This window comes from Lepidochelys kempii, chromosome 10 (genome assembly GCF_965140285.1).
Source record: "Lepidochelys kempii isolate rLepKem1 chromosome 10, rLepKem1.hap1, whole genome shotgun sequence".
In the NCBI taxonomy this organism is placed as follows: domain Eukaryota; kingdom Metazoa; phylum Chordata; order Testudines; family Cheloniidae; genus Lepidochelys; species Lepidochelys kempii.
Genome location: NC_136389.1, coordinates 70,390,218 through 70,412,904, shown reverse-complemented (window position 1 = coordinate 70,412,904; position 22,687 = coordinate 70,390,218). Strand labels below are relative to the sequence as shown.

At 43.9% G+C, this 22,687-nt stretch overlaps 1 protein-coding gene across 3 annotated transcripts in view; it reads left to right on the top strand.

The window, feature by feature from the left end:
- Positions 1 to 404: 404 nt before the first annotated feature.
- ABHD2 (abhydrolase domain containing 2, acylglycerol lipase) overlaps positions 405 to 22,687 on the top strand; it is a 59,634-nt gene continuing 37,351 nt past the window's right edge. Inside the window, exons 1-4 of one of the 3 annotated variants that reach the window (XM_073304158.2) lie at positions 405 to 543; positions 2,541 to 2,671; positions 11,501 to 11,593; positions 14,679 to 14,879. In XM_073304158.2, the coding sequence (XP_073160259.1) occupies positions 14,686 to 14,879 (194 nt within the window). In that variant the 5' untranslated portion in view covers positions 405 to 543; positions 2,541 to 2,671; positions 11,501 to 11,593; positions 14,679 to 14,685. Of the gene's footprint in view, positions 544 to 2,540; positions 2,672 to 3,527; positions 3,981 to 11,500; positions 11,594 to 14,678; positions 14,880 to 22,687 lie in introns of those variants that run through there. The other 2 variants (XM_073304157.2, XM_073304159.2) reach the window with 2 other exon arrangements.

The following is a 22,687-nucleotide window of genomic DNA, read 5'->3' as shown; positions in this document are numbered from 1 at the left end:
GCCAAAGGGGAAACCCTGGATTTAGGGTCAGACTAAGGGCCTGGCACTGAGCTGGGGCCCTCATGGGGGCTGGGCAGGCTGCAGAGCAGTGGGGAGCCAGGCCCCTGGGCTCTCAGCAGCCAGGTGCATGGGGCCTGGCAGGGGGCAGCCCCGCCCGCAGAAAAGCCAGGGCGTGCCAAGTGACTCAAGAAGAGACCAGCTCCCCTGGCCTCTGCCCCTCCCTCTCGCCACGCACCCCGTCATAAAGCCACTAGCAGTCACCGCCCACCCCTGACTGACAGGGACTGAAAGCCAATGGAAGCCAAGGATCCCGCGCTACTGAGCCACAAGCTGAGCAGCTACAGGGTGCGAGCGTTTCCCCACCCCCACGCCGGCCCACTGGCCAACCTGAAGCCGCTTTGAGGGGAGAGTGGCGTGGCCAGTCCCCAATCGAATTGCACGGGAGGTTGCTAAGGGGTAGTTGGTAGCAGGGCCGGCTCGGCTGCGCATCGATGGGAACTGGTGCCGGAAGAGTCGAGAACAGCGACCGGGCTGGGCCTACAGGTGAGGCGGGCAGGGGCGGAGACCCACCCCAAACAGCCCGGGGGCAGGGCGGGGAGATGGGTAGCGATCGGTTGCTCTCCCTTCTTCCCGCCCCCCCCCCCGCCGTCTCGTGAGGGGAGTGGGCGCCGGGCAGGGACCGAGTGTCCCCCACCCCACACCCACGGGCGGGAGAAGAGCCGGGCAGGGACCCAGTGTCCGCCCCCCTCACCCCGGCCCCGCATCCATGGGGGAGGGGAAGAGCCGGGCAGGGATCGAGCCCCTCCCCCGGTTCCATGATGCGGGGGAAGAGCTGGGCATGGGTCGAGTGTCGTTCCCCCTCCCCCATGATGGGGGGGGGGGAGAGCTGCGCAGGGACTGAGGTCCCCACTCCACATCCGTCTACTGGTGGGGAGCCAGGCAGGGATATGGTGTTTTTCTCATCCCTCCTTGCATCCATCTGTGGGGTGGGGGACCTGGGCAGGAATCAAGGACCATCTTCTTTCTCCCCCATCCGTTTGGCCCTCTCCTTCCCCTATGGATGATAAGCCCTTCCCTCCCACATCAGAGAAAGGGTACCCTCATTGCACACATTGACTGGTGCTCTGTGCAGCCCAGTTCAAAATTACCCCAATGTCACAGGCTTTCACCTGTATTTTACAGAGCCCATGCCTCATGTGGGTGCATCTGACCTCCAGAATGTTCTCTGGCATTCATTATCTGCTTTCTCCCTTTCTTAACATGCTCTTCCTCCCCCATCCCCACGACAAAAAATTCTCACCCTTCCTGAGGCTTTACGCGCTTTGGATATTTGCAACCTGTTCTCATGTCTTGCCCTCTTCCCTTCCCCTGTTTCCATTTAGCTATGCTGTTTAGTTCTTTCTTTGTAGTTCAATCCCCCCAGTTTATGAGCACTTTTATTACTTCTGTTCATCAGCATCTGTCTGTGCAGTCTACCAGGTGCAATTATTTCAGTTCTATATAAAGGGACAGTTGCCTCCGAGTTTGGTGATCAGATGCCTCTGTATGTGCAGTCCAAAATTGCATTAGTCTCTATTGCACCCATATCACATTGCAAACTCATGTCTCGTTTGGTGTCCACTGTCACCCCTAAGTCTCCTTCAGCTGTTCCTACTTTCCAAGTGTCACCTTCCCATTAGAGAAAAAGGATTATTTGCCTTAGTCTATAAATTATAGCTATCTAAGTTGTATTTCCATTTTCCTGCTTATTCCGTTAATCTCTTGTTTTCCTTGTATTATTACTTTGTTCTCACTGGTGTCTGAAGTACCCTTCTAATTTGGGATCAGCAAATTTAATAAGCCATAATCTGTCTTTCCATGTCATTTAATAAAGATCCTAAATAAAAATGTGCATAATATGAAATGCTGCACCCCTCCCATCCTCCTGTCCCCAATAATATTTGGCATTGTTATATCACCTCCTCATCCAGGGATCTCAAAGTGCTCTGCAAAGGTGGGGTAGTTTTGCTATCTGCATTTTACAGCTTGGAAACTGAGACATAGAGGTGAAATGACTTGGGTTGCAAGTTGGTGGTGGTAGACCTGGGAACTAAAACTCAGGTCTCACTTCAGTCTGTTATTCTATCTACTGGATACCTTTCCCTCTGCTACCTCCTTCCCTGGCCAACTCCTAGCACCTGATATATTTTTGAGGCAAGGTGGGTGAGGTAATGTCTTTGATTATGCACTGAATGAGGTACACCACGTGTTGTGGTAGGCATGGGTAAATTGTGGTGTGTGTGGGGGTTCTTCTTTAAGTTCTTTATTGTAGGGGGTATCAGAGTTGTCAGTTGGTCTCATTCACATAGTCACCACAGTTGAGGATTACGATGGCACCCTCTCTTTCTGCTGATTTGATCACTAGCTAGTGGTTAGATTTCAGGGACTATATAGCAATTTTCTTGGCAGTTTAGAGATTATGATGTTTTTAAGGACTTCACAGTCAATTTGGGGGGGGTCCAATACAAGATATTACCTCACCAACCTTGTCTCTCTAATAGCCTTGGGCCCGCACTGCCATATTTCTGGCATTCTGTAACCAACTCTAGATGTCCTTTGACTACCACTTGCGGTTTGTTCAGTTCTCAGTCTGAGAGACAGTGCTCTATCTGAGTCAGTTTGGGTTTTCCAGGTAAGATTTCATGTTTTACACTGTCAAATATTGTACTGCCGTTCATGTGTTACAACTGTTATATTTCTTTCATCAACTGATGTAACTTATTTTTTTAAAAGCTCTTCCTTGTCTGTAGTGACTAGTTCTTTATTAAACAAACAGCTATACATACATAGTTCCCGGTTTCTTTAACCTCTAGATAACTACTTGTTTTGGTTTTGATTGAAGTTATAGTTGTCCTATTGTCATGGTAAGTACCAGGATTGCTATTTCTTCTTTTTTTTTTTTAAATATATAAAAGATGACTGCCATGCTTCCTTTCTCTCACGACTGCTGGTCTAGAAATGCCTGTGAGCCGGGCTTATTAATCGAATCAACTGACTGGTACAAAGTGTTCAGTTTTTCATTTTATTCCTTTTTAACAATAGCTGTTTTATTAAGCTAAATAGCTGTTACTGCTTAATTGTCGTAACTCAGTTTCATTGAGATGGGCTGTAAAAAGGAGCTCAGCCATTTTAGAATTCTCACTGTACTCTTCCTCATTTTATTAGACCTACTTTCTTTTGTATTTGGTTGCCACTTCTAACAACTGGACTTTGGCTAGACCTACATTCTGCACGGTTTTTTGTTTGTTTGGTTTTTTTGGTCCCCTTCTCTCCATATATTTTTTTTTTTTTTCCCTTTGCCAAACCTTAACTCCTGTCAGCATAGGTACTCCACCTCTCTGAGTGGCAATAGCTAACGGGAGAAGCTCTCCTGTCAGTATAGGAGGTACTGCACTGGGGGTAGGTCGGTATAACTATGTTGCTTAGAGATGTGGATTTTCCACACCCCTGAGAGACATAGTTATGCTGAAATAAGTTGTCATGTAGACTGAGTCTCAGTGGGGGATGGAAGTTGACCCAGGCTTTACTGGTGCTGGAGAGGGATAAGCTCTCCCTGTTTCCCCTGGGCATGGAGTAGCTTCTTACAGGAAGGGCTGTGGCTGTATATCCCTTCTGTCACCATCCCCCACTGTAAAACACAGCTTCTTCTGGATGGAGCTTTGGCTTTTGAGTAAACTTTTTCTAACCCTCTTTTTCTCTTCAGGTCTGGGCTTCCTATTTAGTGAGCTAATCCAAGATGCTATCAGGTTAGCATTGCTATAAAGCATCCATAGGTGCGAGAAACACTTGTGTGACATGTAAAGACGCACCCTCGAAGATGCTTCCCTATCCTGAAGGGCACACCATCTAAAATATCAACACTGTTGTGGGTGGAGGTAATCGTTGAGGTGGATGAAGTGATGAAGGAATAACCAGAAAAACACTCTGGATTTGCTTGGCAGGTACAAGTCAAGTTGGTTCCAAGTTGTAGAAAAGATGGGGTTTAGGTGTCTGGCCCTCAGGTGCGGTGGAGACAGCTGTGAACAAAGCAGTTAGAAATTAGTAAGTACAAAATCAGTTCCTCTCTGGATTGGGATTTGTAGCATCCATTGGCTACCTGGGCTGCTTTGTATTTAACAATTGTAAGTAAAAAGTTTGCTAATTGCAGTAATGACTCCCTTGGCCTTTCTGTTCCCCTTTTGTGTTTACAAAAGATTGCCAATTAATTTTAGTGGTGGCATTAGGATTTTATAATAAACACTTTCAGTGGCCTGTAATACTGCCAGTAATACTTACCCAGGATATATCTTGACATACAAGGTCTCAGCCTGGGCACAAACTAGCTTTTAACCAAATTTTGCTTTAGGTGGCAGGTCTAGTGATTTCACCTGCTCATGTGCCAATATGTTGTATGGAATATTAAGGTTTTCTGAAGTTCTGTTAGTGTTTTAGAGTTATTTTCAGTTATTGTTTTGGATTTGTTCTAAAGATTATTCAGCATTACATAAAAGTTAAAATAAACCTCACCTGCTGCTGTTAGTCTAAAATATGCATTAACTGTTTTAATATCTCCAAACGTTTGAAATCTGATCATCTGCACAAACAAACATTCCCCACTCTTTCTTTAAAAGCCAAATCTGGTTAAAGGTTCATCTGATGGATAAGTTAATCGTGTATTTAAAAGGGTTGATGAACTTCAGTACCAGACAACCAATTTCAATGTCAACATGCAAGGAGGGAAACAGCCGTTTAAACTAAGCTCTTTGCTTTATTAAAAAAAAAAAAAGCAGCCACCGTTGTCGCTGGTACATCTCCGGGGGTAGCAATGATGGGAATGCTAATGGAAAGAGGGGTGCAGGCAGTTGGCAGCATTTTAAGCACAATTTAACACTACCCAAAGGACTTCTGTACAACATGGTGCTTACAATTCTGGTACTTGCTCCAGGGTAGCACTCCCATTGCTAACATAAATTCAGTGCTGCTAGTGCTAGCAGCCGTGGTAGGAAACAAACCCAATATGTCCTATGGTAGAGAAGGCTGTGTTTTTCCCCTGTGTCATTGCATACATGCAACAGTAGAACAGCTGCCTGGTACTGAAGTTGCATCACACCATTAAGATATTTCTGTTTCAGCATCTGCATCACTTCAGTTAAACAGCATGAAAATAGGTAGTCGGAAGTGGAATCGCGGGGAGATCTGTCCAGGGCATTGGCATTCTTTGTCACTTTAGATTGAGCTCTCAGGAATGCTAGCCTCTTCAATAATGCCTCTTTAAAAGAGCTTTTGTTGTCACTTAAATAAGGTGTTTTTACATCTTTCAGATTTGTAAGACTGAGGAAAATTAAATCTAACCAATGTATCGCAATTTTAGTTGTTTGCTTTTTACAGTTTCAGGTTGTCTGCTCAAAAAATCCCAATAATCTTTAATAGCTGGAATCTAGATGATTTCACTTTCTGCTTCTAAAGCATTAGCTCAGTACAGCAGATTCAGATGCAATCTTTCCACGGGAATAAATTCCAAACACATTTGTGTGTACTGGAAGTAAAAATAAACATGGAAGCATTCTTAGAATTGTGACAAAGCTCTGCCTTAAAAAAACTAATTTGGGGGTTGAGCTTGCACCATATAATGTCTATGGAAGGCATTATGTGTGTCAAAATAACTAAATGTAATGCACACCAGTACACTGAGAGTGCAAACTGTTTAATTCTAATGTATACTTAATCTACAATCATAAGCTACATACTGGATGTGTGCTAAACCTCACATGTTGTATAGTACCAGCTGATGCCTCTGACCTGGCTGGAGTCTGGGGTCCCCTGGCAATATGGTATGAATGTGCCCTTCTGTAGGCAAATTGTGGCAAGAATTGGTTGGGTCATGGGATGTGGCAGTGATATTTATCCTTTGATTCATACGTAGTAGGGACAGGGTTTCAGGTTCTGCCTGGCAAGGAAAGCCATTTTAATGAACCAGAAATGCAGAGTTTAGACTTATTAAATTTGTATTGTGGTATGACCTGGTAATCCTAGTCAGAATCCCATTTTTCTAGTTGCTGTTCAGACATGCATTAATATCTGAAGTGCATATACTGTGAGAAATATGCATGATTAGTTAGGCAGAACTAAGTTAAAAGTATTAAAGTGAACTAATTTTGGGGAGGAAAATAGGCACCTAAGAACCTTTCCAGGTTACAGTACTCACTGAGTTTCACTGGGAGTTTGGCATCTCACTGCCCTTTGTGCCTTTGCAAAGATTTTTTGGGGGGGAATGAGAGGGGTGTGGAGGGTGACATTTTCTAGAAACCCAAAGATCAATGGATGGAGCTCTCGACTGAGTTGAAGGCTTTACATATCTTGCATTCCTGGTCAGTCCTCACCAGAAGCTAAGAATTGCATGTGCCAGAAGCATTCTGTGTACTGTTCTTAACTAGCTGACTATGTGTTGGGCTTCTTTAAAGTGGTCCTTGTACTTCTGCTCCTCTCAGTCTTGAAATGATGTTGCCTTGTTTTTAGTTTTTGAATTTATGAATGTAAAACTTAAAATTAAAGAGCTCCCCTAGACTCGTGCTACTAGTTTTCATTGGCTGCAAACATGCTTTGTGTGAAGGGCTCTCTGCAAGATTCCTCTTCTCATGCATGGTCCCAGAAAATGGAATTCTCTGAGCACTATTGCTGCTTGAACATTTCCTGCAAGTGCTGGGAGACTGCACAGATAACCCCGTGGGGCTTCACCGGGAGATACTGTTCCCTCTAATGTTGACTGTGTAGGTATTTTTCTCTAAATATATTTTGAGGCTGGTCAGTTTGCATAGTGCTTTTGGACTTTGTCTTTTGTTTACTTTGCAGAGGAAGCTCTGGTGAGTGCTCAGCCCTGGGTGGGATGAAGTGTATCTTATCACTCAGCTGCAACTCCTACAGCTGACCAAAGAGCATCTGCAATATGCTCTGTTTCCTGTCTTCTTGGCTGAAAACAGTTCTGATGTGGGGACTTTGACAGTGCAGAGAAGGGAATCCTCAGGCTCCCTACCAGGGAAAGGGCTCAATATACATAAGGCTTGGACAGTAGGACTGTGCTTTTTTAAAAATACTGTGAGGGAACCTAACAGGCCTCCTAGATAGTTACACAGGTCCTGTTTAATAGGCCTAAAAGATCAGATTATAACTTCCGTGTTGCTTCGTGTAGCCATGACTTGATGCCAGCAGCATCCTGCCCAGGTCTTTAATGAAGTAGCATTGCACTGAAGAGACTGACTGTGCAGTAATGGAGTGCTGTTGTAAGGTGCTCTGAGATTTGTGTATTTCCCTTGTGCTTAGTGTAACTCTCTCTCCAGTGGGTAGCATGTTAGATAAATAACTTGCTACACAGTATTACACACCTGTTGGAGGAAGGATTGGTCAGTACTTTATCCACATAAATTATTTGGAGACCTATAAGGTTGCCTGGGTTTTTTGTTTGTTTTGTTTTCTGTTTAGGCAAGTTATCTATCATAACTCATGAAGTATCTATGTTGCAGTTACCCTACAAAACAAGGACAAATATTGGTTCATTCTTTGGGGTTCCAGCACATAAGGGATTCTCTACTTATTTCAGTGTTGCCAATTAAATGGGGCAGGGGTCTTGGTTCTGCTTTAATCTGATGAATCAAACAACCTGCTATTACCTTGAAGCAGAGTAACAGACTCATATCTTCTGATCCATGCATAAAGGACTTCAGCAACATCTCCCATGTGACATATCACCTGCACATCATAGATCTTGTTTCCAAACCTAATCATAGTTTTAGATAAGATAGCTCTCCGTATTCTGTGATGTGGTCAGGCTGATACACCCTAATGCAGCAAAATGCATTATGATGGTTCTATACCTAGCCTTGATAAAGGGTACTCTCAAGAAAGAATGAATGTATTTCTGAATGCAGTCTGCTTATAGGCACTAGCTTGGTTTGCCTGGTTCCCTGCTATTTCATAAGCATGTTTGTATTTTGAGTTGTGGGAGCAAACATAGGGAAGGCTGGGAGTGTGCTTGAGTACAGGCGAGTTTCTTTGCTTTGTAAGATAAAGAGTCAGTTGGATGCACCTTATCAAGGCAATAGCAGAGCCCTAACGGTTTTATATCCGTGTACATCTGGTCTGTACACCCTGTGGTTAAATGTACTGAAATTGCCATATTTCTTTTTGACAAGCAGGAATCTGCGAGTTTCCTTTGTGGAAAGTTAATTGGAGCAGCAGTTAATATTATAGAGAATCTGTCAAATGGGTTGTGAAAACTCCAGATTTGGAACAAGGAAGACAAAATGCAAGAGCTACCTGTGATGTGTTATATCTAAAATGGTTCTGTTGAAACATGCTGCTAAGGAGAATCAAAGCAGTTTCTTTTGGGAGAAGGGAAGAAAGATTCAAGAGGCTCTGGCTGTAAACTAGATTTAAAGGGTCTCTGTTAGCAAGGCCAAAAGAGAGTCCCTACTTACAGAATTATCCAAGCAAAGTTTTCAAAAGTAAATTTGCTTAGAACGCTTAAGTGTATGGGCAAATCTCTTCAAAGTGCTTAGCTCCAAGAGTCGGTCTTTTGGATGCCAGCTGCTCTCCATAAAATCAGATGACTTACTGAACACCCCTGTCCATCTGGCCCCAGCTAGATGGTGCCTTGTGCAATGTAAACACTCTCCCAGAACCTTACAGCACCTCTACACTTTAAATATCTGGCTTGTGTGCTATGTAATGAAGAATTCAAAATCCACCAAAGGCACTAGCCAGGAAGTTTCTGTCAGAACGTGATATGAGCCAGATCCTCTGTTCTGAAGGCTGACTGACTGACCAAGCAAATCCCTCCCTTGAGCCCTGATTTTGGCACAAGCTATGAGTGGTCTTTCAGCACTGAACTGTGTGCTGCAACTTTGATTTGTTCAGTTTGCCCTCGTAGAGCTTGTCTGTACAAGCAGTTAATTCACTGCAAGCTGGGATTTGAATCTGTCCCGCAGTAGCCTGCCACTGTCTGTCTGTGGGGACCCTGCTGACGCACATTAACAGTTGCTTAATGTGCTCTGGGTGGTCTCATTTCCAAGAGGATTAGATTATCTTCACAGGTGCTAAATAAGGGGACCCTGAGTGCAGGGTTTGTCTGAGAACATGCTTCTTAGGACTTCCTGCCAAATGATCAGAAGTTCCTTAGGGTGTTCTTTCAGCTTTTGGCAGGTACCCTTTTTGTGGCATTGTCAATTGACTTGAATCTCTGAGGAAAAGGCAGAACAAAAAGTTCTTATTTGTGCTGATTGTGGATGCAAACGTTTCATGTAATTGCATAAAATTTGAAATAGCAGTTGGATAGCTTGCCATCCACATGTTACTGAGTCTGCAAGAAACAGATGTACAGTTTTATTCTTCTTGTATTTAATGCAATCCTTCGTACAGCTTGCTATTGAGATGTACGGTAACCTGTCAGTAAGAGCGGAATTTGTCCCTTGTGGAAATTACAGGTATTTGTATGCAGAAGACACCATTTAATGCATTACCAACACCGCTCCCTCCTCCCCCCCCCGCCACAAACCAAATCTATTCCTGACACATTAATTCTGTATGCATGAGCATGCCTGAACATAAGCAAACAGACTTTTAAAAACTAGTATACCTGCTGTAACCTCCAATATTTAGTGCAGAGTGTGCAATTACCTTCAACTTTGTTTTACTCTCAATGGCATGTTTTCAATAACTGTCCTAATTCAGCAGTGCCTCCTGTGGGGAGGCCTGTTGACTTCTGCCCGTTTCTTTCTCACTGACTTCTGCTACTTTTTGCATGGCTTATCCTCATCTAAATTGTCTCAAAGACTTCTGTCCTATATTTGGTTTTTGTGGACTTATTTCTTAACAGAACCCCCTAGCATTTATAGTGCCTCCCTCTGACCTATGTACAGCAGTATGTCACACTCAGCTTGGTGTGACATACTGCTGTACGTAGGTCAGAGGGAGGCACTTAGACAGTCTTAACTGCTGCGCTAGCATAACATTTGACTTTGTGAAAACACGGTCAGGATGACACAATCCTGTCCACATAATTCCTAGACTATTTTTAAGGTCAGAAGGGACCATATAGTCTATTATGAGCATATAGTCTGACCACCTGCATAATAGAGACCATAGAATTTCACTCATTAACTACTGCATCAAGCCCATAATTGCTGGTTGAGCTACAGCACATCTTTTAGCAAGACATCTAGTCTATTTGAAGACCTCAAATGATGGAGAAACCATCATAATCATTTGATATGTGGCTCCCCGCAACCTTGTTTTAATGGAAATGTGGGTTAAAACATTAAAAAATGTCACCACCTTAAACTTCCCTGGACTTACTTTCATCCCTCTTGTTTCTTACACTGTAAATATAGTTCTAGTGACATCTTATGGCTTCTAACATGCCAACTTGTCAACAGTTGGTCAAAAGTACACTGAAGTTCCTTTGAGAGCACACAAATTTAAGAGCTTTCCTGTAAAGACAGTTAAATATCATTGGTTGGACCCAGTGCAGGAGAGCCTGGCTGATGGAATGTTCTCTAAAATAATACATGCAGAGCTGCTGAGTGGGTCATGGAGGGTGGAAGACAGAGGTGTGATTATCTTCTCCAGAAGCTTGGATTCCAGATTGGTGTATATAGGGGATCGGAAGAGCTAATCGTGAAGTATAAGTGACTGGCCTCTGAAGCTATATCCTTTTCACTTGCCTTAATGCGGTGTCATGACATACCGGATTTTGCCATGAGTGTTGGCACACGTGTATACTAGTGTTAATTAAATAGGCATGTCTGGACCTCCTGATTGCTGTCACAATCTTGCTGAAGAGTGATATGCTGTAAATTGTGATACCAAAAGTGTGGAAGCCAAACAGAGTTTGTAAATGAGCTTCCATCTGTTAAAGTAAGAGTTCTCTTGGCTAAGCCTGTGTTAAAGCAATGGAAAGAATTTTTTCAGTTTGACAGCTTAGCAATTCCACAATGCTGGTGCTGTACAGTCTACAGAAAGCTGAGAAGAGGCCTGGTAGACCCTTGCAATGGCAGGAAATCCTGGCAGCTGTGTATGATCCCTGCACAGTACCACTTCTCATGTCCTGTCTTTTCAAATACAAGTCAGCCTTGCACTTGAGAGGTGCTTCTCACTTCCAGCATGTGTGAATTTACAGGATGCTGCAATGAAAGTGGGATCTGTCTTTTGCCGTGAAAATACTTACGTTGTGCAGTTCAAGGATTGCTACACAGGGTAGGTCAACTAGAGTAATCTGTGTTTGAAAAAAGGCTTCCATGAAGCAGATGTATCAAAGAGTACACTGTGTCACCATGACTTTCATACACAAGTTAATTACCATTATCTTTTTGCCTTGCAGACATTCTTGTCTGCAGTGGGACCTCTACACAGTAATTTGTGTTCTTTCTGTTAGGCTGCATATCTCTCTACTGGAAGTGGTGGTAATGTGATCTTTGTGGTTTTATTTTAGGGTAATTCTACTAGAACGTCGGTCTGAACAGTAAAACTCTGCTCCTTTGAGGACTGCCTGAATACTTCTAGCTCTGAAGACCAAGCAACACTGGTAAATATTTCTCTCATTTATTTGCATGAATTAATATTTGGCATGGGGAGAGAAGGGCTAAGGAAAAATTGCCCGCTTAGCTCTGGCTCTGCTTAAATAGATTCCTTTACCAGAACAGTAGCTAGCTGAAGACCTAGTATCAAGGTCCCTTCTAGTTCTGCATTTCTGTGATTTGTACATAGAGGCTGACTGTTGCATGTCTGCTTCTGGAGCAGAGGCTAGGCCAAAGTTGAAGACTCTCATAGTTTGTCATATACAGAGGGATGAAGGTGAGAGGTTTATTGCAGGAGTGGGTGGGTGAGATTCTGTGGCCTGCATTGTGCAGGAGGTCAGACTAGGTCATAATGGTCCCTTCTGACCTTAATATCTATGACTCTATAAGTGTGTGAGATCCATGTGTTTCTTTGCATAATCTTGTCTCTAAGGAGTTAGTGTAGGGCTTGGGTTTTTAATCCCAATCTTGTCTCTTGGTTGCAGAACTACAGTAAGCCTAAGTGGAAAAATAACAAACTCAGTTGGCATTTGATACCCAGATAGGATATTTGATACTATGAGGGGCAGATTATCCCATATCTGCCCACTGCATGGTTTCTGGCATCTCCTCCAAAGCCTGTGGTGTTGGCTAGCTCAGTGGTTTGAGCTTTGGCCTGCTAAACCCAGGGTTGTGAGTTCAGTCCTTGAGGGGGCCATTTAGGGGTATGGGGCAAAAATTGGGGATTGGTCCTGCTTTGAGCAGGGGGTTGGACTAGATGACCTCCTGAGGTCCCTTCCAACCCTGATATTCTATGATTATCCACTGTCAGGTTACTGGATTTGATGGAACTCTGGTCTGATCCATTCTGGCAATCCTTGTGTTCCTGGGCAACAATAAGTTAGGCTGTGAGTTTGTCTCAGAGGTCTCAGAAGTCATGGATTCTGTGACTTTCCAGGACCTCTGTGACTTCTCCAGTGGCTGCTGCTGGGGCAGTCTTGGGCCACCATGCCTCCCTTTCCCCCCCAACTCCCAGAGCAGCAGGAGTTTGGGTGTGGGTGGGGGCTCAGAGCTAGGCAAAGGGGTTGGGGCACAGGAGGGGGGTGAGGGCTCTGGGTGGTGCTTACCTCGGGGGGGGGGGGGCTCCCCAGAGGCGGCAACATGTCCCTCAGCTCATAGGTGTAGGCATGGCCAGGCAGTTCCCCATGCTGCCTTTGCCCACAGGCCCCATCCCCGCAGCTCCCATTGGCCATGGTTTCTGGCCAGTGGGAGCTGCGGAGTCGGCGCTTGGGATGAAGGCAGCACACGGAGCCCTCTGGCCACGCCTCTTCCCACCCCCACCACACCTCCCGAGCACTCAAGATTTAGTCAGGGATTTACAGTAAATTCCATGGACAGGTCATAGGCTTTGAATTTTTGTTTACTGCCCATGACCTGTCCATAAATTCTACTAAAAATACCCGTGACTAAAATATAGCCTTAATGATAAGGAGGATTCAGATAACATGATTGTTTACTTTAACCTATCATGTAGTTCAGTGTGAGGAGTTCACTTTGACGCTATTTCATGGTAGCGTCATCATGTCAAACTTGTCTCTAAATCCACTGACCCACACTGCTCCTCCGGGGGGGGTTCAGTATTTCTAAAGAATAGGTATCCCGTTACCAAACACACATTCCGGTGTCCTTATCTTCAAGCAATCTGAAGGATTTAGACTGTCCCTGAGTCCACTCGCTTCTAGGGCGCATCCTTCTGGCCGTGTCTGGGGATTAGCTCCACTCTGGTCCAACACTCCTTTCTGCAGTTTGCTACATGCCCTGCTGCTCGCTCTCTCTCACGCTCTCTGACTTGGGTGCTGCGTGTTTGTGGCTTGGTCCTCCGACCAGGTCACTGTGCGTTTTTTCCCTTCTGGGATATCAGTCTTTCCATAGTAAGGGTCCCAGGCAGTCTTCTCATTCGCTGCCCAGCTGGTACCACTTCCCCAGTGACTGGTAGGCAAACCCAGGCCTTCCTTCTACTCCTGGTTCCAGCTCAGGGACCCTCTAATCAGCAGCCAAGGTCTGCACCATCCTAAACCTTGCTGCCTTTTCCTGAGCCTTTCCTACACCTTCTGGTTTCCCTCTGGGTTTGTCAGCCCAAACTCTATCCTCCCAAGGAGTGACTGCAGATCAGGGGTGCCGGAACAAAGGGGGTCAGAGGACCATGGTCCCATCACTTTTAAAAGTAGGAGGGCTATGCCCTCACACTTTTTACCAGCCATAAGGGGTGGTGGAGGAGAGGGTGGAATAGAGCGAGCAGAGAAGGGGCCTTGCGGGAAGGGGTGACATGGGGGGGGGTCTTCCCACTTTTAGGGAGCTTCTGCCATTCCTTCTGCAGATTAAAACTCTGTAGGCTCAGACACACCGCCCTTCCCCCAGGGAGTGACTGCAGACAGCTTCCCTGCAGCCTCTTTCTGTTGCCAGCTTCCTGGTTTCTATCATAGCCCCTCCTGTTCCTTTACAGATGGGCTATGTCCTCATTCAGGGGATTTTTTTTTTAGTCCATCAAATTCCCCTCCACTGTGGCCTACCTGGTTAACTTCCCCCTTCTCAGACTCATTAGCCTCTTTCAGGCTGTTGTGGAGTGATACAGTGGTATGACAGTTCTAGAGACTTCATGTGGAATTATGGCTTATCCTACTATGAGGAGAAATTGGGCATGTCTTGGTTTCTCATCTCTTCCCAAAGCATGGCACCACCCCCACCTTCAGTTGTGCTGGGCACTCTTTGGAGACATTGCAGTCAGCTAGTGGTTTTGGGATCTTGGTAGTGTTTGATGCTTAAGAGACCCACGTTACAGAAATCGTAATGCAACACTGAGTAGGAATAAATCTCCCTCCCTAACTGATCCCCCTGTCTGTACCAGACCCACACAAGATGACTTTAGAGTCTTAAAATGCAAGGCAACTCCAGATGTGGCTTGTTTTGAGTGGACCCTGTCATGGGAGTATTTATTTGTGCAGCGAAGCGTTCCTTATAGCACTATCAGCGGGATTCTGTATTTCATACTGCAGCTTGAGTTGCTGTGTAAATGTGTCAATACATTGCAAAAAGATTATTCTTCTTTGTCTCTAGATTTGAAATGAATGCAATGCTGGAAACCCCCGAGCTGCCAGCCGTGTTCGATGGGGTGAAGTTGGCTGCAGTCGCTGCTGTTCTCTATGTCATCGTTCGGTGCCTGAATCTAAAGAGCCCAACTGCCCCTCCTGATCTCATTTACCAGGACACTGCTCTGTCGCGCTTCCTGCTCAAATCCTGCCCGCTTCTGACCAAAGAGTGAGTGATAAATACAGCCATACAACTAATTAACTGTTTTATGCTGTGAAGAGAAGTCAAGCTTAGCTATTCTCAACCCACTGCATACAGTTGTACAAGAACACCATAAACCTGGGTATAAATAGATGGCAGGGTATTCTTTTGAGTTGCAGAACTAAGGCAGGGACCTATTTTTGTTGGCATAAAAAAAGCCCCTCCAAATAATCGTTACAGTATTGCCCAGGATCCAGGCCTCGTTGGGCATGTCTGGGAGCAAACCCCTCAGCACGGGTAGACACACTTATGCTAGTTGGGCTTGAGCTAGCCCACTAAAAATAGCTGGGCCAATGTAGCAGCACCGGTGGAGGCTCCAGGTAGCCGTCCAAGCTGAAGCCCACCCCGCTGCCTGGTTCAAGTTCAGATAGGTAGCCTGAGCGGCCGCCAGTGCCACAATGTCCACACAGTTCTTTTTAGCATGCTAGTGTGAGCTCCGCTAACCCAAGTCTTTCTACTTGGCGGTGAGGCTCGCTCCCAGCTGCAATATAGGCACACCCATTGCGTTGTGTGCTGTACAAATGCATGGAAAAGCAGTTTCTGACCCAGTCAGTGTCCGTGTCTTGGCTTACATCATTGTGCTGTGTTCCCCACTATGGAAGAATGGGGCCCAGCACAACATGCTTCCTCCTGTGGGAAGTGTAGGGGATATCTGTTGTAACTTCCTACACTCCAATGACTCACAGAGCATTTTGACACTTCTAGAACTTGCAGTATAAGAGCTCTTCAATCCACCTGTCAGAGTGCCTGCCGTTGTCATTTCAAGATGGGTGAAACAATCAAAATGTTGAGCAAAACAGATCTCTTTCATAGCAGTCTAATAAATAAGAAAGCAACGACATGCTGGTTCTTGCCAGTTCTTCTTTGAGAGGGAGGTTTGTAAAACTAGCATCAGTTAGTTAACTGAAAGGAGTGACCCTTTAAGGTATCAGGCCAAAACTTTACCTACTCTGCTGTCTGCAAAGTCGACGTAACTTTTAAGAAGAGAGAAGTAAAATCAAATGCTTAATACTGGCCTATTACATTGAGGAAGAATCTATGTTAACTTGTGTGTGAGGCTTTGGAAGGAAACTGACTTCAGTTTAAAGCTTCTTAAGTGGTTATACACAAGGAAAGGAAAATATCTTGAGGTCCTTATTCTGAAACACTGTCTTGATTGACTGATTCAATCTGTGAGAATTCAAGGATTACTGAATTAACCTGAACTTTTATTTGGGAATGAAAAGAGTCTAATTACTTCTATGCTGGCAGGAACACTGTTTGTATTCCAACAGGATCTAAAGCCTCAACCAAGATTGGGGTTTCATTGTGCTAGGTGCTGTGCAAACACAACGGAACATAGCCTGAGTCCTAAAAGCTTACAGTCTAAAGAGACAGAATAAAGTTTGGGAGGAAGAAAGTATTATATCCATTTTACAGATTGGGAACTGAGGCTCTAACTAAGTGACTTCCCAAATTCATACACTAAACCTGTGGCAGAACTGTAGATTCAGTTCTCATCTCCAAAATCCCAATCCAGCGCTGCAGCTCAAGACCATCCATCTGTTCCCAGATTTGCAAGAAATATTCATTGGGGACAATGGATTATTAACATACTGTACTTGATCAAACACTCTCTGGGATTAGAGGTTCTACTCCGGTGATTCTGCTCACAAACACAGGATTATGCTGATCAGCAGTTCTGAAGGCACATGACTTGGGGCCTTCAGTGTTCCAGAGGAAGATGAAGTCCCGGTGGATGTACTCAGCGCAGCCTGTTGCAAGGGTCATTGGTCTTCCCCATCTGTCTCTGATTTTTATCTTTGTTAAAGTCTAGATCCTCCCTTTTCTAAGGCACCTCTAGAATATAAACATCAAAAACACGGATAATGCAACACTTAAAGGTTGTGATTCTGTTGTGCAATAACTGGGGGAAATACAAGAGTAAATTTTCCACAGAGCCTTGACATGACCGTAACACCTTGTGCATTATTGCACTGTTTACTATCCACGTTCTCACAGAACTCACGGTGTCAAAGCTCTGATCTGAAAACTTTAGCGGTCAGTCTGGATTGATGAGTGGGGCTCTCTTCAGCATGTAACTATTGTCTAAAAGGAGGTACTCTCCCTTTGGGAGGGGTAGTGTGGATCTCTGACATCTTTAATTTTAATAATGAAATACATAGAGACAAGGATATATTTTAACTTCCATTTCCAGAGACTTACAGTAAACAAATATTTAAATTTCTGTAAATGTGCATGCAAATCATTCACAAGAGTAATTAACCAACACTACATGGAACTTATTTGTGCTTATACTCCATTGTAGTATCCTATAAGGCTTGATTAAATACTAACTGTTTTAGAGTGTAAGGGAAGCTGATTATGCAGCTTTCTTTTTTTCTTCAAACATGAATGCAAAGTAAGTGCCACAATTTCTCCTCCTTTAGTGTCTGTACTCACCTTCTGTTAAATCCCCCACTGGTGCAGCTATTTCTCTATAGTAGTGAACTGAAGATCACCCTTTGGCTTCCAGACATCCGTAACTTCAAATTCAGTGTACATGTTGGAAAAGTAGTGTCCTGTTAACAGGTATTATTAAAGTGAGTGAGCGACTGGCAGTAGGGAGCTTTCAGGAAAGGGAATGCACGTGGGTAGAAATGAGAGAATAACTTGGTTGCTTTCTTTTAAAACTGTAGGAAATGCCTGAAATGATTTCTAAGGGTTTGGTTTAGTCCCAGCTTCACAGCCTTCAGCTGCACTTATATTTTAAAAATCTTTAGTTACACTCATCAACAGAAAGCATCTGTACACTTCATATATGAAGCTACTGGATCTGATTTTAGAAACTTGGCTGTGGCTAGTCCAACTCTGATAGAAACCTGAGTCCAGAGTGTCTTCATCAGACATGCTACTCATGTTCAGTGCCTTACTAAATGTAATCCTGTAGTGTTCCTCTTAGATTCTGGTTTTTTTTTTCTGGACAGTCTTATTCCATGAACCACAAACTGGGATGTAAACCTAGTACCTGCCTTCAGTAGTCCAGCTGGTGTTTAGTGAATTAGTGAGGAGCTTCAGATAGTATAGCTGCCTGAGCCTGTTGCCAGTTAGATACCTGAGACTGGTAGATGCCAGTGGTGCTTGTAACAGGATCCCCAAATAACAGTTAGCTACAAGCTCTCCACTAATCTCTTGTGGATTCTCTTCGGACCCAGACAATGGAAAAGAATTAGATGTGGTGCATTGCTAAAATCGCCATTGGCCCTCCTATCCACCATTCCACTGTTTTCATTGTCTGGCTCTGTCTTGTTCATCAAATGGAAATACCCTGTAACTGATATTGTGGTAGCAGCAGGCTCTTAACACTCATAGTTTAAGGAGTAGTGTATCTTGCTTTGAGACTCCTGTGTCCTGATCAGTGACTGTCATTCCCTCCAGTGCCCTGGGATGACCAAAATTTGCACCTGTCTTTTGTCACCAGCTTCCAAACAAGATCAGGTCAGTTAAGTTAACAACCTGCTGTCCCTCTTTTTCCTTTATAACTATAACTTGTTCTGTTGGCTCACTCTCACCTAAACAACATCTTGTGTTCGTTGTGCCTTTTCTGGGCTATGTTTTTTTTGGTAGTGTGGGTTTTCTTGCTGTGCCAGTATATCCATTCTCTGGTTTCTTGGAGGTGAGATTGATAACCACAGGAGATTTATTTCCTTCCCAGACCTCCCCTCCTCCCTCCCAAGACCTCTCATCAAGGATTTAAAACTGCAAACATGTTTCATTTTGCCAGGTTTAGGCAAATGACTCTGTAAAAAGCCTCTTAATACATGCTGAAAGCACACCCAGGAATACAGCCTAGGTTTTTTTATTCTTTGCCTATGTAGTAATTTTATATCCTAGTCATGCTGCCTGGCACCAGAATACTATTTTGCACTGTCATACTTTGTCCTTTTGGCTGCTTCCTCCTCCTGAAAGGAGCAAATATCAAGTTGTCTTATGCTCTTCTCCTCCCTCCATTCTCCAACAGTGGTCAAAGAAAAGATAGCAAACACGTAGTGTTTTACCTAACACAAACAGTTGACAAATTAATTAAAAGAGAAGTTATAATTTGGCAGCCTCAGAGACATGTGAACTAATCTGATGGTAAAGCGGGATGCTAATAAATAATCCACTGTGGATTTGTGAGAGATTTAGAACACAGGCCTTTTCTCTCCACTCCCCTCTCCCTATGGTCATCTAGCACTGACTTTCCAATCTTCCATATGCTTGGTACCATACTTTCATTCAGCAGCTTGTGTTCTCCAGAGGTCTACCGTGATACTCCACTTCATCAGTTTGGCTAGGAACACTTCTCCCTTGCCTCCAGTGCTAAAGCTTTTGGGGATATAGCTTATGAAATACACTGTGTTTATATAAAACTGTACTTAAAAAACAAAAAACTGAGGATGCAGCATAGCTGAGGAAACCCCTTTTGCAATGCAAGTGCTTCCTGTCTCTGTAGACAGCTTCCACAGACTAGATTTTTACTGTCTGCAGTGGCTTTTTTCACAGGAAGGCTAATATAAGTATGACGCTCCCCAAATAGCTTTCATTTTGGCTGTTGTATCCGATAGCTAAGACTCCAGATATGTAACAGGCCAGCTGAGCTGATGCAGGAAATCTGTTGCTAAATATTTAAGGGCTCTGAAGCCTTTTGGTTTAAGACAGGACTTTTTGAATCATTCCGGGGAGATTGAATAATCTTTAAGCATCTCCTCTACCTAGGTAGTGAATAGGAAGCAAGCTTATAGACTTTAAGGTCAGAAGGAACCATCGTGATCATCTAGTCTGACCTGCACATTGGTGGTTACAGAACCTCACATACGCACTCCTGTAATAGACACATAACTTCTGGCTGAGTTACTGAAGTCCTCAAATCATGATTTAAAGACTTCAAGTTACAGAGAATCCACCATTTACACAAGTTTAAATCTGCAAGTGACCTGTGTGCCATGCTATAGAGGAAGGCAAACTCTTCTCTGCCCTGGGTCTCTGTCAATTTGACCCAAGGGAAAATTCCTTCCTGATCCCAAATATGGCAGTCAGTTAGACCCTGAGCATTTGGGCAAGACCCACCAGCCAGACACCTGGGAAAGAATTCTCAAAGTGGTAATGACTATAAAGTTTCCAAGATCAGTCTTCGTGGGAGAAAGCCCCAAAATCCTAAACTTGGACCACTTCTCTCTCCAACCCCACCCTGAAAGAATGGGAAGTGTAGCCTCTTAGCTACAGCATAGGAGTTGGCAGACAGGACTGCTGGGTTCTAGTCTTGACCCTGTAGCAGACTTGCTGTAACCTGGAGCAGAGCACTTAACTCTGTTGCTTCCTTACCCATCTGTAAATGCATATAGTAACACCTCCAAGTAATGTAAGGGTTAGTGTTTGTAAAGCACTATGCTCCTCAGATGAAATGTACAGCACACAAAGTACAAAGTATCTCTATAGATATAAGCCTTTCTGTTGCTGAATGTCCACTTTTAAATGCATTAGAATCTGAACACTGACACTTCCAAATAAAAATAAAATAGTTTTGTGTGCTTTGTTTGAGCTGCTTTAGAAAAGTAGATTGCAGAACACCTGAAAAGTAGCATACTCTGAAAACTGTAATCTTCGGTCCACAGGTTTCAGAGTGGTCGCCGTGTTAGTTTGTATCACCAGAAAGAAGCCACCAAAACTTAATCTGGAAACTGATTTGTTGGTATTGGTTCTATTAATACCAAATCATGTCCGTTTCTAACAAATATTTTCCTCTTGCTCTCCCAGAGGGACTGTTTACTGCCTCAGTCACTGAGATATGGGGTTGAGTTTCCATTATACAAACACAAAGGGTATGGTGCTGAAAATAGGCTCACAAATCCTAATGGTGTTTATATAACAGGATGTGCATGCACTCATCCAGTTCAGGCTAGTTATCGGTTTAAAACCATGTATCTATCAGTGACCGGGCGTATAAGTCAGTTATTATAGTATGTAACCATCAATCCCAGACTTGCTTTCTTGTCAGCTTTGATTTGTAGTGTTCAGTTATTGAACTACATTAGTGTCTGTGGGTGGTATAAAGTTTCATAAAGGATATTTATAGGGCATCTACTGGAAGAAGTTATAATGTGCTGCCTTGGATGTCTGTCATTGGTCAGGGTATTAGTAATCTGTAGCAGACTTGATCATAACAGGAGGTCATTTCAGATGAGCCAGAACAAGGGCCTGTGGTAAACCACCCTGAACTCATTAGTTCAACACTTAGTACCTTTTGGACTTGGATTCAAATTTGGCTGCTCCGGTCTTACTCCAGTAGTCATAAGTGAAAGTTTGAGTGTTGGCTCGGAGGTTTCAGAAACTGTGTGGGTGCCAGCATAGACTTCTTTAGTTCTAGTGTCTCTATCCTTCCTTACAAAAGGAGAAATAAAACTGTAAACAGCCTATTGAAATGCTACAGTATTCTTGATCAGTACACAAGATTGCCAACACTCCTTGATACAGCGGAGAGACGTGCTACCCTACCCTGCAGAAGCTTGTTTAGGCTGGAGAATGAGAAGCTGCTTTCAGGGTATTTCTTTTCCTTTGGTTTATACTGGGGCTGCATTATGGAGAAGCTAAAAGGCGCCTTTGTCATCTCCTTGGACTCTGTAGTACTGTTTGGGAAATCTTAGTTCTTGTTCCCACTGGAAGACCACATATCATGTTAGCTGTGTTGGAGGGAGCTACAGTATTAAAACTGGGTCTCCTACCAGGTAGGACTTACCATGATGAGCCCACTAGTATGGACTCCTGAATGAATTCTAATGTGTCGTGTCGAACAAGCCTCTCTGCAAGTGTACCCATTTTGCCTGATCTAGAGGGAAGGCAAGGAATCTAACAAAACTATGTAGGTCTGATCTCTAGCCCATGTTTCTCTGCATCACGCCATGCAGGACCTATTTCCTTCATGTGCTGCTCAGTTCTAATGGGCTTTAAAAGCATCTGCCTGGGCACGTGCCCTTCAGTTTTGGTTGCATGTTGAGGTTTTGTGGGAGCAGCTTTCTGTTGTAGCTGTTTGCTGTACAGAATACTGTCCTTCAACAACTACCTGATCCTCCATATTAAACAAAACTCTGGCTGTCTTTTCCCTGGATACTCATGCTGTACTATTAAAGGTGTTTCTGTCCAGCTGGGTTGAGTTTGCAAATATTTCCTGTGATGACTTACTATTTCTTACAGTGTTGTACAGAATAAAGCTGAAATCGGGTAGGCTATTTCTGTCTCTTGCAGAGGGTGGGGATGCTGGCACTTTAGGAACATAATTCTTGGCTAGCTGTCACTGTCAACGTATCCTCCTGCAGCAGTGGTGATAAACCACAGTGCATAGCATGGACACTTCTTTATCATTTGTCCTGTGTTACTAACAGTAAAAGCTGAAGGTCACACCAATTCTATAAATAAAGATGTGTACCCACAGGACTGTCCTTGGCAGTCCTACATAGACTTTCACCACAGTACTGTCGTGATTGGTTCCCAAGGATTTTTTTTTTTTAAAACCCATTAAGAGAAGCAGACAGCATAATTCTTCACAATAAGCCTTCAGCTGTTTTAATGAAGGCCTATCTAAAAAATGGAGAGCCAAGTGAACTTTTGACTGGATTCTTATAGCTCTGATATGTTACCATTTGTAAATATTTGTTCCACAGAGCAGACCGAATTTGGTGGCTGCGGTTGGCATGTTTGTGTTGCAGTAGCACTCAAGGCCTCAGTCAGAATGTGTTGTACTCTGCTCTGTACCAAGTCGG